The 13,776-nt window shown below is 41.8% G+C and overlaps 1 protein-coding gene across 1 annotated transcript in view; it reads left to right on the forward strand.

Moving 5' to 3' along the window:
* LOC104966484 (uncharacterized) overlaps nt 1-5,367 on the forward strand; it is an 8,160-nt gene extending 2,793 nt beyond the window's left edge. The window contains exons 2-10 of the mRNA XM_010795671.1: nt 980-1,055; nt 1,146-1,252; nt 1,353-1,410; nt 1,488-1,610; nt 2,209-2,706; nt 3,089-3,172; nt 3,285-3,380; nt 4,563-4,664; nt 5,270-5,367. Of these exons, the coding sequence (XP_010793973.1) occupies nt 989-1,055; nt 1,146-1,252; nt 1,353-1,410; nt 1,488-1,610; nt 2,209-2,706; nt 3,089-3,172; nt 3,285-3,380; nt 4,563-4,664; nt 5,270-5,367 (1,233 nt within the window). The 5' untranslated portion in view covers nt 980-988. The remainder of the gene's footprint in view (nt 1-979; nt 1,056-1,145; nt 1,253-1,352; nt 1,411-1,487; nt 1,611-2,208; nt 2,707-3,088; nt 3,173-3,284; nt 3,381-4,562; nt 4,665-5,269) is intronic.
* The last annotated feature ends 8,409 nt before the right edge of the window (nt 5,368-13,776 follow it).

Raw genomic sequence — 13,776 nt, forward strand, 5'->3', positions numbered from 1 at the left:
GATTTGAATTTATACCACTGAAAGTAAGTGAGTAATGTTTGTGCATGTGGTATCAGCTAAACAGGCGGTGCGGTAATGATTTGGAATTCGAAGATGTGATATTGTTGTCCGTTCGTTTAGTAGCTCCATGCAAATGAAATTATTGCTGAGTTTCTGTGTCTTCTGTGAATCAGGTTAACCTTGATGTTAAGTGAGTGGTTAAAAACTTGAGATATCTGAAACATTGCCCCGGTATAAAGGCACTTTCAGAGGCGTAGTTTACTAATCTACTGTAAGGACATTTTGAGAGACTTAATACTTTTTCTATTATTATCCCTGTTTTCTACTTTACGTTCAACCGCTGCTAAGAGATAAATTGTGTACTTTCACTGATTTTACAGATTGGATTAAAATAATGTAAATAATAACAACACTAATTAGACTTTAGTTAGTTAACATAATCAGTTAAATTCAAAACTAGCTGCCATTTAACCTGTTTTTGATAAACACATATTGCATCAATATTGTATCAAAAAATAGTAATGAATCTGAAAAATGGGCGATCCTGCATAATGAGTATCTGTATGATGCTAATACTTTTGTTCTTTTACTTGAGTAAATTTTTGGATTGCAAGGACTGTAACTTTGGTACTTGGAGTATATTTCTACAGTCACTTTTAACTTAAGTACAAAATCTGAGTATTCTTCCTCCACTGGCCCACTCCTCTCGCACCACCTACTCCTCAGAGAGGAAAACTCCAGCATTAGCTACCAATGTTAGAGCACAAGACTTTACCTGTCCTCATGTTTTTTTGGGCAGTGAGAGGGACAAGAAGATTTATAGTTTTAGTGAAAGGCAGTGAGTTTGGCTTGCTAGGCTGAATATGTCCTTGGTCCCCTGGACACCCTGAGCAGCATACACCCGCCCCACCCCCCCCCCCCTGGACACTGCTGGACATTTTGGTGTTCAGTGACTGAGTGTTTGCATTTTTCTCTTCAGCAACAAGACATGGCTGACCGAGATAGTGACGGAGCGGAAAGAGACGCAGAGGAAACAGACGAGCTTTTTTCCACAGGTTTTATTAGCAGTATATCTTTACCTTTATTAATATCTCACCTTATTGGAAGATGGCACTCACTGTTGACCCTTTCATCTGCCCTTACAGATCTGAATGACAACAGCTGTGAGTCTGGACGGGACTCTCCTCCTCTGAAACTGGACCAGTGTGACCTCCTCTTAGATGCTCTGGACGCTCAGCTTGGTCGCCTGCAGGTCTGATTCCCCTTAATGTTTCTGCTTTTCTGTATTAATGTCGCCAAAATGTAATCTGGATTCAAATATTTAAAGAAGTAAGTGTTATTCATTCCTACAGATCCAGCCAACGAAACATCTGGCAATTTCCAGAGAGCGTGATTGCAACGATGATGCGGGTAATGTCACCAACGAACTCCTTATGCCTGATTTAGAGATGTCTGTTCAGGTGATTATCTGTTTGTTTGTTCTCTAGATCCTCTGAGGTGGAGTCATTCTCTGAGCAAAGACACTGGGCTTGGGAGTACAACTCAAACGAACGACACTCCCATGTCTTGTCTTGATTTGATACAAACTCCAACGAAAGAGCCAACTTCAGGTAAAATGTCATTAGTATCGATATAGACAAAACAATTGCTTATTATGTCCTTTAGAAAGAAATAACTGCTCATCATGAGGGGTTTTGTCATTAACTGTGTCCTTGAGTTCTGAATCAAATGTTGAAACCGTTCAGTATTAGAGTAAGCCAGGTGTCTTAATTGGGTTTTTAAAATACTTTTTTGATATACTTCCTTGCAGCATGTTATATATATTTTTGTTGCATATTATACTTTTATTTTTTTATTCCATAACTTTAAAGCATTCTACACCAGGGCTTTCAAAGTGTTGATGACTGCCAATTAAAGCAGCCAATATATGATTTGGGGCTGCACAGGAAAAGTGCTCACATAAAAAAAGGTCGGATTGGTCACAGTGGTGTATGAAATCTTTAAAAAGTAAAACTATTGAAATGAACAGCAAGTGATTAAGAAATATAATTGATCTATGTAATGTCACATTCAGGGTTGGCACAAAATGTGTGTAAGGGCCCGCTGGCCTTCACTTTGAGAAACAACGTTTTACATAACATAATAACCTCATAAATGCACTCTCTTTCTTTACTCAAAAGCACCCTGTCTCCTCTGCTCTTCCCCCAGAGAGGGGCTCGGGCTGCCGGGAAGGTCCTACTATTCACAAAGTAGACAGAAGGACAAGAGACAAAGAGGAAATGGAGTCTCAGAGGGAGCAGGTCCTCTGGAGGCTGGAGAGGCTGCTGGGAGACACCTGTAACGAGGGGGGGGTGGAAGCAGGAATCCTCCCTCCTTCAGACAGCATCTGCACCGAGGACTTTGTCAGCCGCTTCAGAGACGAGATGGTGGAATGGACATTTCCAGAGAGTTATATAGAGAAACTAGACGGAGAGGAAGTGACTGAGAGGACAGAGATATCTGACTGTCAGCGTGAACACTTTATACTTAATGTTGACAGAAGAGGACTGACAGGGAAGAGTAGTGAAAACACAGAGAGTGCTCACGACTGTCAGAGTGAGGAGAGATGTGTTTTTAATAGCCACGGAGTAAACACATCAGGCGGGAGGAAAGCAAGAGCTGGAGAGAGATACAGCTCGCCACAGAGGCTCACTGATGATAGCAGCCGTGAGTACTCTCTTTACAAACCCTTTATGGTGCCCAGAGGATTCATTTCAACCCACACAACTTTTCCCTTCCTACATCTCATGGGTATAGGATAACACCTTTTCATTTTGGACATTATCTTTCCCTTATCCCAGAATGTCACATTTACACACATAAATAAACTAATTATAATGAAAGCACATTCACGCAAGGGAGTGAACCTTTTGATTTAAAGCGCCCCCATGGCCTTTGCTGAAATGCTTAACAACTGTATCACCAAGAGAACTGTATGCTTTGTACCATCACTTTTGTATTGTGTCTACAGCATATCTTAGACTTGTATTATTTACTTTTCATTTGTATGTGCCCTTTACATATTGATTTAGTCCCTCCCCTCTTTCAGTCTCTCACAGAACAGAGGCTGTAGCTGGTCATGAAACCACACAGCTCAACAACAGCTGTTCTCCTAAGGCCAGGTGTTTGGCAGGTACCACACACAGATAACATCCTGGACCTGACATGCACACACTGTGAAGCTAATCCTCTCGGGAATGTATTCACTTCAAACAGTGACAGTTGTCGGCTTGTTTCTCTTGCAGGAGTTCCTGTGTGGAGTTTTGACACCGTGTCCATTGACAGTGACCTGGACTCAGTGTGCACGGAGCAGGTCAGAAACCACATCCACAGGCGGCCAGGTGAGAGACTGCAGAGACTGTGGATGGATGCAAGTGATATTTAAAAATGACAAAACATGTTTAACTAAGGCAACTTAATCAGGGTGTCCGCGGGTCTTAAAAAGTATTAAAAGTTGATAAATCTATTTAGTGAAAATGAAGGCTATTAAAAAGTATTAAACGGCATTTTCCAAGGTATTGCATTTTGTAGCTTGTTTTCAATAAGTATATGCTCCAAGTACAAGTTACAGTCCTGCAATCAAAAGTCACTCAAGTAAAAGAACAAAAGTATTAGCATCATAATATACTTACAGATAAGTACTCATTATGCAGATCGGCCCACTTTCAGATTCATTATATGTTTTAATGAGGTCTTAAAATGTATGGAAAGTGTCTTAAAAAAGGTCTTAAAAGGTATTACATTTGACTTCAGGATTCCTGCATATTAATAATGTTAATGCATGTCGTAAAAGTTGCATTTTTTCTAATGTGATTTGAGATATAATTCATTTTAGAGGTTCTTTAGACCCAATGTCTAAACATGTATTTAGAATGTATTCTCTAAATTCTTCTAAATTAATGCAATATTTTCCATTGTAGTTTAATAATGATTATGATCAAATGTTAATAAATAAGATGTATGTTATATTTTTTAAACTGTATGCTTTAGTTAACCATGTTTGTCCCATTGGCCAAGTGAGCAGCAACACAGTTTTAACAATGAACATTTAAGCACAAAGACTTGAGTACATTCAAATGATCAAGTTCTGGCTTTAGGAAAAACAAAAATGCAAAAAGCCTTCCAGACAACAGAGGTTGTTTAATTTGTAATTCCAATTAAAAAGAGAGTAGGTGAACGGCACCTGCTATCATTAAGCTTGTTTATCTATTGGTGTGTACAGTATGCTGTAAAGAAAAAGGTTTCCACTTTTCAACCATTCTGACCCGACAAAGATCCAATTAGGGTCGAAACATAGTTATTAAAAAAGTGTTGTGCTATAAAGTTAGTGTGCAGGCGTTAACCTCTTCCTTCATGATGCTGTTTTTCTGCATCTTGATGTGTGTATAATTACTCTTCAACATATATAAAGTATTCCCATTTGTTCAGCAAAAACCCAAGAGCAGACAGCACAAACAAAAAAAGGTCAATCTTAAAAATGCATTCTTGAAATGACAGTAAGCATCCGGTGTGATCTCTCCCAGGATGGCGCTCCCTCCTTCAGTCTGTCACAGGCATGGAGGAGCACTGTACCAACCACAGTGACACACACACACAGGGGGAGGGTGAGGCGAGATCGTCATCAGGTAAAACAAGATCTTACTCCGCACTTCTTTATGAGTCCACAGCAACAAAAATAACTAGGGTTGCAAAGGGGCGGAACGTTTCCGGTACATTTCCGGAAAGTTTCCATGGGCAGTTAAGCTGGGGAATTTTGGAAATATTCGATGCAAAATTAAACAGGACATATCAACAGATTTTATTTTATTTTTTAAAGTAGAACAGAACAAGTTTAAACATTTTTATTGAACAATTATTTGTTTCATTGAAGAACGAAAACAGGAATGTTGAGTTAAATATGAATCATCTGTGCATGTGATGGAGGAATGCACAGTGCCTGTAGGGGGTGTGGTCTCAATAGCCATGCAGCAAGCAGTGTGCTATGGCATGGATATTCAAGTGTACTTAAATGGCATCTGTTTGTTTTAGTCAAGATTATGCTAAAATATACTTTCCCCAACTATATTTAAGTTCCCTATGAAGAGCCAACCTTCAATTTAGAAAATTCCCATAAATTCCCGTTTATTCCCATGAAAAGTTTCCATCTTTGAAAATTCCCAGAATTTTGCAACCGTAAAAAGAACTAATACAATCTTTAAATGTCAACGATTGTGCCTTTATGTTGACAAAGGCCGAAGCTTCTCTTCTCTTGGAAAAGTACACAACAGAAGTCCTTCTGTCNTCGGGAACGGAGCATGTCAGCCGTCACCAGACACCCTTCCATTATAATGTTCCTGACCTCGCTTTCAAACGACTCACTCATAATTGCTCGAGAGTAAACGTGATATAATTAAGCCTTGAAGTTACTTAATAAATTCTAAAAGTATAAGGCCAAATCCGAAAAATGATTAATGATTACGGATAGATCGTTACTCGACAAAGTCGCAGTGTCGGTGATACTTTAGACGTGGCCGGTACGGTCGGTCAGGACGGCGTAAGGGACTTAGTCTTCAGAGGACGGGACCACGGACAACACCTCCCGACACAGACACTACTCCAATGAGGAGTCGGCGACCGCAGAACACGACGATTTTCCAGACCACCAACGAGGATAAGACCCCGCAAGGTGATGTTCGGTCCCGCGTAAAACCCGACTACTCTGCAACGCCACAAGCGGAAACACTCAACACTATGCGGACTCGATGCCCACTGTACTTCGAAGGACGAGACGGGTCCCTGCAAACGGTTGCAACATCACCGACTCTCCCGCCCCGGGACGGCCGGCGTAGGTCAGTGCGGGGTGTACGGTCCGTCGGTGTCCACTGGGCGGTCGATTGGCCTGAACTACCGGCGGCCAAACTCTGGGAGAAGTTCCCGTGGGTACACAAATAGTCGAACCAGCCTGACACGAGCGTCCGTCCCGTTCCCCGAGCACGCGCAAGTTGCCCACTTGACACCGCTCCTTTTGTTGGTTTTTTGGCCCTTCGTCTCCGACGACAGGATTTGTTGTTCCTCGACAGTGTAAGAGGTTTAACATACCGTAGTTTTGGGAGTGGTAGCGTCTCTTATGGGGGGGTCGCTTTCAGGACACTGCATTTTTGCCTAAACTCCATGGCCTATTAACAAGTTCCCGTATACACCGTAAAATTATGTCTAATTTGTAAAGGAACACGGCGCGCAAAACGTGAAGCGGAAATTCTCTTGTTGTTATTTGAGATTCCGTTGTACATCACGTGTCATAACGTTTTTATTTTCGTGTCCTCGTCTATGAGTCTCCGTAGAGTTTAACTTCGTCTATAATAACAGTTAACACGATTAAGACTGTATGGCAACGTATTATATGGAATTACGTGTTGAATTTTACAACTAGGTGGCCCGGTCCGGAATTAATTTGATGTCTAAATTGACGTTCGTAATCTCAACCGGCTAATCCGTTGTCCGCCGTCTTAAGTAATTTGTAGATATTTAGAAGATTTTTTATGTAAGAGCAGAGAGGGGACGAGGAGTCCGAGTTTAACCCGGTCGAGCGCCGCATGGGCAGATCTAATGTCCTATTACTCGGACCAGCAGACGAAAGAATCACCGCCCTTTCCGGACTTCCACCGTTGATCTACCGGCCTCATAGCGGTGGGCCACTGGAAGCTGCCTCCCCCGTCTCGCACTTTCCGCAAAGAACCGGAGGGGTCCGTTGGATGGCTCGCGTCAGACACCGGACACGCCCGTTGATCGTTTACCGTTATCCGAGTCCCTACTTGGACTGGGGTACCGCCTTTTCCGGCTTCTCTCGGTCCGTTTTTGCCTCGGACCCGACCGTTCTCGACCGGTCCAGCGGACACTCCGACGACGTATGTCAGTCGGTCCCCCCTCTTTTTGTCTCCCTTATTCAAAACACATATCATACACACAGTTGTTCAGGAAGGCCTGGGGGTCCAATTTTACATGACATGGCTTAAACACGTTATTGGTCTTGGCTACAATGCCCCCACAGAAAGCATCAGTCTCAGAGCTTTTTCTGGTTGCTGTCACATGTAGGACAGTTTCTCAAACAGTTTGTTTATTTGAAGATCCATTAAGTTAGAATGACTTACTACATCGTGCCAAAAATGTCAGATTATTCTTGTAGTGTCACCTGTGTTTGTTACAAGCAATCAGAGACAGAAGAAGTACTTAGCTCTTTTAATTAAGTAAAAAGTAGGAATACCATGATCTAGGAATACTCCTACATAAAAGTACTCTTTAGACAGATGGGCCCATTCTAGAATAATAAAGATTTGATTACAATAATTGAATAATAATTAATCAAAATCTTAAAAGTAACTAAAGGTATTACATAAATATAGTGGAGTAAAAGTACACCATTAACCAATGAATTGTAGTGAGGTTTAAGTAACGTAAAAGAAAATTAAGTACAAGTTCCTCTAAATTGTACACAAGTAAACATATTTAGCTAGCCTACTTTACAGCACTGCAAGCAATGATGTATTTTAAATAGTCACATCCCAATGCAGACCACAGACCATTTCTCAAGACATTACCAACAATAATTCCCTTTAGCAATGCATGGATTAGTATCTTTTGCTATTACAAGGGCAGAGACATAGCCATACCCAACTCATCACTCAAAACAAGACAAAGAAAGGGTAGACAGCAGCACTGTGTTGAGATTTGAGTGTTTCATGTGAAAGAGGAATAACTTAGTGTGCTGCAAATATTGAGAGACGTGATACAAGTAAAAAATGAACATAGCTGAGTGAAGAATGCACATACATGCTGGGAAAAACTCAGGTTAAACCCATTGTGGAAATAAACGATGACTCGATTTTAAACACGTGTGTACCTACAAACAATAGCCCAGTCATGGTACCTACAAACAAATGCCCAGTCATGTCACTTACCAAGTCCCAGCAGGCACACCTGGAGCAGCAGCAACAACTGCATTACTGCACAATCTTACAAGAATTAAATAACTATAGCAATTCGTTTTTCATGACAGGAAAAACTAAATTCGAATGTTAGGGATGAGCTAGCGCCACACTGCTGGCAACGAGGGAAAGGTGGTGAAAACGGGTTGACCTCACAATTTGGACTAATTGCAACTGCCATGTGATCTGCATTATCATTAAATAGCAACATGCTGTGGCGTAGTTTTGTTTTTTATTATTTAAATGATTAGGTATCTTTTTTTATGTTTTACTCCGGTTCAAATAAAAACTCTATCACCCATCGTATCCATATGTCATCCTAAATCGTTACATTATTTGGCACATATGACTGCTTCAGTGTTATCGTGCCCCATCACCATCTGAGCTGTATCTCAGCAGTTTTCAGGAAATTGTCGTGACAGAAGCTCTCACGCATGTTGGCTTTTTTCCGCAAATGCAACAACAACTTGACTGAGAAACTTTAAGTGGCAGTTCAGCGCTTTGTGAGGTGGCTGTGAATCCCCTTGTAGGCAGTGCTTGAATTGGGCCGGTACTCACCGGTACGCAGTACCGGCACTTCTGATTTTTACCCATGTGGTACCGGCACTTCTTACTGAGTACCGGCAAGGTGCCGGTACTCAGTAAAATGCCGGTACTCAGCCGCCGGCAATATACGTATATATTGTAAACGCAACGCATGTGGGTCTGACTCTGCCTCACAGAGGGTGACTGGCTGTCTACATCACGTGGCCTGCCGACATTGCCACTTTCATACAGATCATACTAATGCCCTCGATTGGTCTCTGTGTGTCATTCAAGCTCGGGAGGGTGTGTGTTGGTGTATGTGTGGCGCGAGCGAGCGAGAAAGCGCGCGCACCGGTTACGTGTATTGTTGTTAGCATCTGGTGCTAGCTAGCGCGCTAAACGGATATAAGCGAGGCGTTTCAAACAACAAGTGACGGGAAGGGTCCTTTTGCCGTGAACGCCGAGAGTCTGAAACTACAGGCTTCTGGTGGAGGTAAATTATCTCCGAAGTCTTTAGATAGTTAGAATAGTTTAAGTTATTCTCAGTGGGGTCTCAAACAGAAGAATAAATTGTTGAGCAGCAAACTAGTGCTTTTCGTTTGGCCTCAAGAAGAAGCAAGGGGAGAGCAAGGGAGACGGAGAGGGCCGATTCAGGAAGCCCAGGACACCTCACAATCAATGAACCAAAAAACAAATAAATAAACAAGTTCAATGTTTTTTCATATGATATTGTATGTTACTTGTTTATGGGCCATGTACTCTATGGATTTTTAAATCGATTATTAAATGTAATACCATTTGTTTCGTTTCATAGGGTGAGTCTCTTATTTGCCCCTCAAAATGCCACCAGATTGCTGCATTGTAAGTCAGACATTTAAAAAAAAATCTACCGGGCCGAGCATGCCCGGCCGACCCTATAGGACATTGGGCCCGCCCCACTGTTTCCCCAAATAGATTTGCAATTTTTAAATATAGCCCAATCTCCATAATGATTTGCTTTGGGTAGTAGATTAAAAGAAGGGCTACTCACTCTTGTGCAGCAACGGTCGGCTATTGAAAATAAACCACGCAAAATGGCACAAAAAACGTAAGTGGCCCAGGGGACGAGGATCCATTAACCAGTCCCAGTAGGAGTCAAGCTTTACTTTCTTTAACTACATAAAGAAAAGTAATCGTTTACCAGTTGTTTCATTATGGATGTTGAAAAGGTATCCATCAAACTCTTCAATTGCCCAAAGTGCACCCAGAAAGATGCATCTAACTTCAATATTTAAAAAAAAAAAATGTCCCGGGGGAGCAAGCCCCGGACCGCCTAAAGACCTAAGAGGTTTCAGGTCGCACTCCCCAACTTGATAAAAAATAGCACTTACCACTGCACCCCTCTAAACTCAGATCACCCTGAGTCATTTTGTTTAAAGTACAAGTGACCTTTCTATAAAACANGTGAAAATGTCTTACTAAAACGACGCCAAATGTCACTGTAGTGTATATTTCTGTATATTTTTGGGGAAATCTAGTGTATTCATCATTTTCCTACACATTTATTCACTGGTGTCTCTAACCTGCAAGTTGCTCTTTAAGTGTTATTATGGGATAACCTAATTACTATTCTTGTGGTACTACTGCCTTATTAGGCCCATATTGAGCAGAGCATATTAAGACCAAAACTCATGTACAACAACTTAGTTACTTGCCATAAATAAGCACTAATTAGAGGTTTATTGAGGAAAATGTTAATTAACGAGTTGATGGTGAATTTGTGTACCTTAATATAAGTGTTACCTTGGATCATTTTCCTGAGTTCCTTTATTTTCCATTCCTTTGTTATTATTTTTTTAAACACTACAGTAATGTGAAATAATGTGCTAATACACATTGGTTGTATGTGGAGAAAGGATGTGGAGAAAGGAAACTTCTCCTCAAAGAAAACATGAATATTTGTAGTTGTATTTAGAACATGGTGTATTGTTGAGCTTATGAAAAAAAACAGTCCATTTATTTTTTTAAACCTGTGCAACAAATGAAAACAAATCTGAAAACTTTGGAAAGATACTACTGATGTAACCATAACACATGTATTTAATTCACGATCACCTGGCTTAGAAAATGGATCACAAGATGCGTTTTTTCTCAATATCCTTCCAGGGCTTATGTAATTATATGAAAGCCTTAAAGGTCACCTATTATGCACAATTCATGTCTTTTATACATAAAGATGTGTCCCCTCTGTGTAAAGAGATTCCAAAGAAAAAAGATTTGCTCACTTTTTGTCCTGATCCATTTATATAAAAATCTGTCGGAAAATGAGCTGATCAGATTTTGGCCACTTTGTGATGTCATAACGTTTTTATTGGCTTGTGTAACCTTTAGCCAATAACCAACCGGTAACCCCACCCCCCCCCCACACCTTATCACCTGAATCTCCTCCTAGAGCACCATTGTGTTCTTTTTAACCAAATATCTCTCAGAGGGGCGTGGGGAGGGGCTCCTTATTTTCATCTAAAGTAACAGACAGAGAATCAGCACTTTTGAAACAGGGCTGAAACAGAGGGGATTATGGGTAATGCTGCAATGATCTGTTTGGTGTTCAAACACCAAACACTTCAGAGACATGCTTTGTATATATCTGAGACCTATAATATATTGATGAAAAACAGTATAATAGGGGACCTTTACAAAAAACATGTACAATTCATAAAGCAGCTTTCACACAGATTTACACCAAGCAACTCAGCATTGGGAGTGCAGCGTATTCGGACAAGATGATGAATACACCATACATCTAGTCAAGCCTGTATAATGGATCCATGTGTCAGGGCGTGACTTTGAAGGGTTTCCTGAGGGGAACTGTGTGTCTCCTGGCCTCTATGTTGGTTGTACAGTATATGTGTGTATGAAGCTTTGTAGCTGCTGGGCTCCACAGGTACGGGGGACCATCCATCACACGGTGCGGCCATTATACACAGGCGGGGGTGGAGGTGGATAATGCTCCCACTGCTGCCACCGCCGGGGCCTCGACCGCTCGCGGGTCAAGCGTTTGGCTGGCAAGCAGTAATCAAGCTAACAGTGGGCTGCCTGTCTGCGTGACAGATAACGTCACCCACACTCATCTGTACACAGGAGCGTGCAAAGGCACCCTACACACACACTCAGTATCCTACTTTGTTTGCTAAAAAAAGCACATGCAGGCAGCTGCAAAGTTTATGGTAATGAGAATACAACCTGCTGTTTTTCACAACAGAAACCCAAACTAACAATGAGTTTATTCTCCTCACAAGAACTGTCTAGGTTCCCAAACGCCTAATATAGCTCTACTTTGATTTGTATCATGATTAGGTTCTCCCTCTAATGGGAGTATTTTGGGCCGTTGTAACTTGTTTGCACCAGTTGGCCACCATATTATATCTTTCATAGTTTTTTTGGACAAACAAATATACGTAGTATGGAGGCATTAGGTTAGGTTTTCTCAGATAGCATGATCAATGTGTCGTTGGTTTTGCTCTGTTCAGGGTATTTGTTTATAAAATAAAGAAAAAAGATCAAATAACACCAGTGCAATCCTTTCAAGCTGCTGTGTGAGATATTTCTGCAATAATACAGTAACCTCATTAACTTCAAACAAGGAAATGAGGCAGAAACGGAGCCGAGTTTTCCTCCTCTAATTGTGAAACTAGCTGAAGAGTGAAGATTCAAAATGGGCGAGTTAAATATAAAACTGTCTCTTAAACAGTGGAGAGCTTTTAGAGATTCAGAGCTCGGCTCACCGGGGATGACTCCACCTGTTCAACACCTCCGCCTTCACCACTCAAAAAGACATTATAGAAAAAAGTGTAAAAAAAAAACTTACAAAATCGGTTATATCAAGCTGTCATTTGTTGTTGCAGAGCTGACCGAAGAAAAACATGTAAAGCCCAATTACACAAAATAATGCAACCAGCAGGTAAAGACAACTGCATGCTAGTTTAATGTAAGCAAGGCTGTCTTTGTTATAGTTGCTAAATTAGTCAGAGCCGTCACATCACATCTACCGAACGTCAAAACATCTGCTGTTTGAGCTTACGAATGGCAGGTGGAATAGGAAGCGGGTGAGACGCAGACGGGTAAGGAGACAGAAAGAGAAGGAGACAGAAATAGAGGACAGCAGATAAAGAGAGGGGAGAGGATGTGGTGAGGAAGCGGAGCGTAGTAGAGCCGGCCGCTGGGACTGTGAGGAATGAGCTGGCTGTGCTATAGGAGGCCTTAATGAGCATTCTCTCTAAACCCTGGAGAGCCTCTCTGCAGCTCTCACCCAATCTCTGTATTTTCTCTCAGCCAGCAAGGTACAGACACGCAAAGCTGGCTGTAGCGCTCCGTATGCACAGATTCATGCAGAACATAAAGATGCAGACAGAATTTATCACCTCCGCAGCACATCCTAAACCCTCGCTCGTAACCAAATCACCATGCTACATGACAGTCCTCTCTGCTGCTGCGGACAACACTTCATGTCTTGTTCTATTTCCATTCCATTGTGTTAAATTGCTACGTTGAAGTCAGTGTGGATCCTAATAAACCAATAAACACCCCTGCACCAAAGGGATGAGTGTAGCAGCCGTGTTCAGATAATGGCCACTTTATGCATTAGCAAAACACCTGTAGTAATAATGGCTTCCCATACTGTAGGTCCGTTTCATTTTTTCTCTCTCCGCAGACTAATGTGCCCTTGATTTCCTCTCCCTTATCACTCCTCCCAGCTGTAGTTATGGATGGAGGGGCACAACAGTTAGTTAACCCTTGTAAGTGTCTGTGTGTGGAAGCCTCAGGTTTTTCATCCCCACCCCCTAAACACAGGCCCGTTGTCTTTCCCCGGGAAATGGCTGAATGATAAGTTATCCGGCAAATCCTGAATTATGGCTTGACGCGCACGGGCCTGAAAAATGGAAAAGTAATGAGCATCAGGGCAAAAAAATAAAAATTCTGGGGGAACAAGTTGCTGAGGCGATGGGGACGGCTTTAAATCTGACTCGGGGACAGGGCAGGAGATGAGGCAGGAAGAGGAGCGAGCGACTGTGTTTATGGTGTTTGTTTTCCGTTTTTATTGAGTGCATAGATATCTGCAGAAGGATGAAGAGAAAGCCATCTTTATATAACAAAGCGATTAGACCTATCTGTTGCCTCTCAATTCTAGCCCAGACTGGCTATGAAGCAGCGGCCCCTAAGCTGGACGGACCTTGGAAAGCATCCAGGGGCCTCGGAACGACTCACGCTCATT

The sequence above is a fragment of the Notothenia coriiceps genome, unplaced genomic scaffold, assembly GCF_000735185.1.
Source record: "Notothenia coriiceps isolate Sejong01 unplaced genomic scaffold, NC01 NC01_scaffold00037246, whole genome shotgun sequence".
Taxonomy (NCBI): Eukaryota; Metazoa; Chordata; class Actinopteri; order Perciformes; family Nototheniidae; genus Notothenia; species Notothenia coriiceps.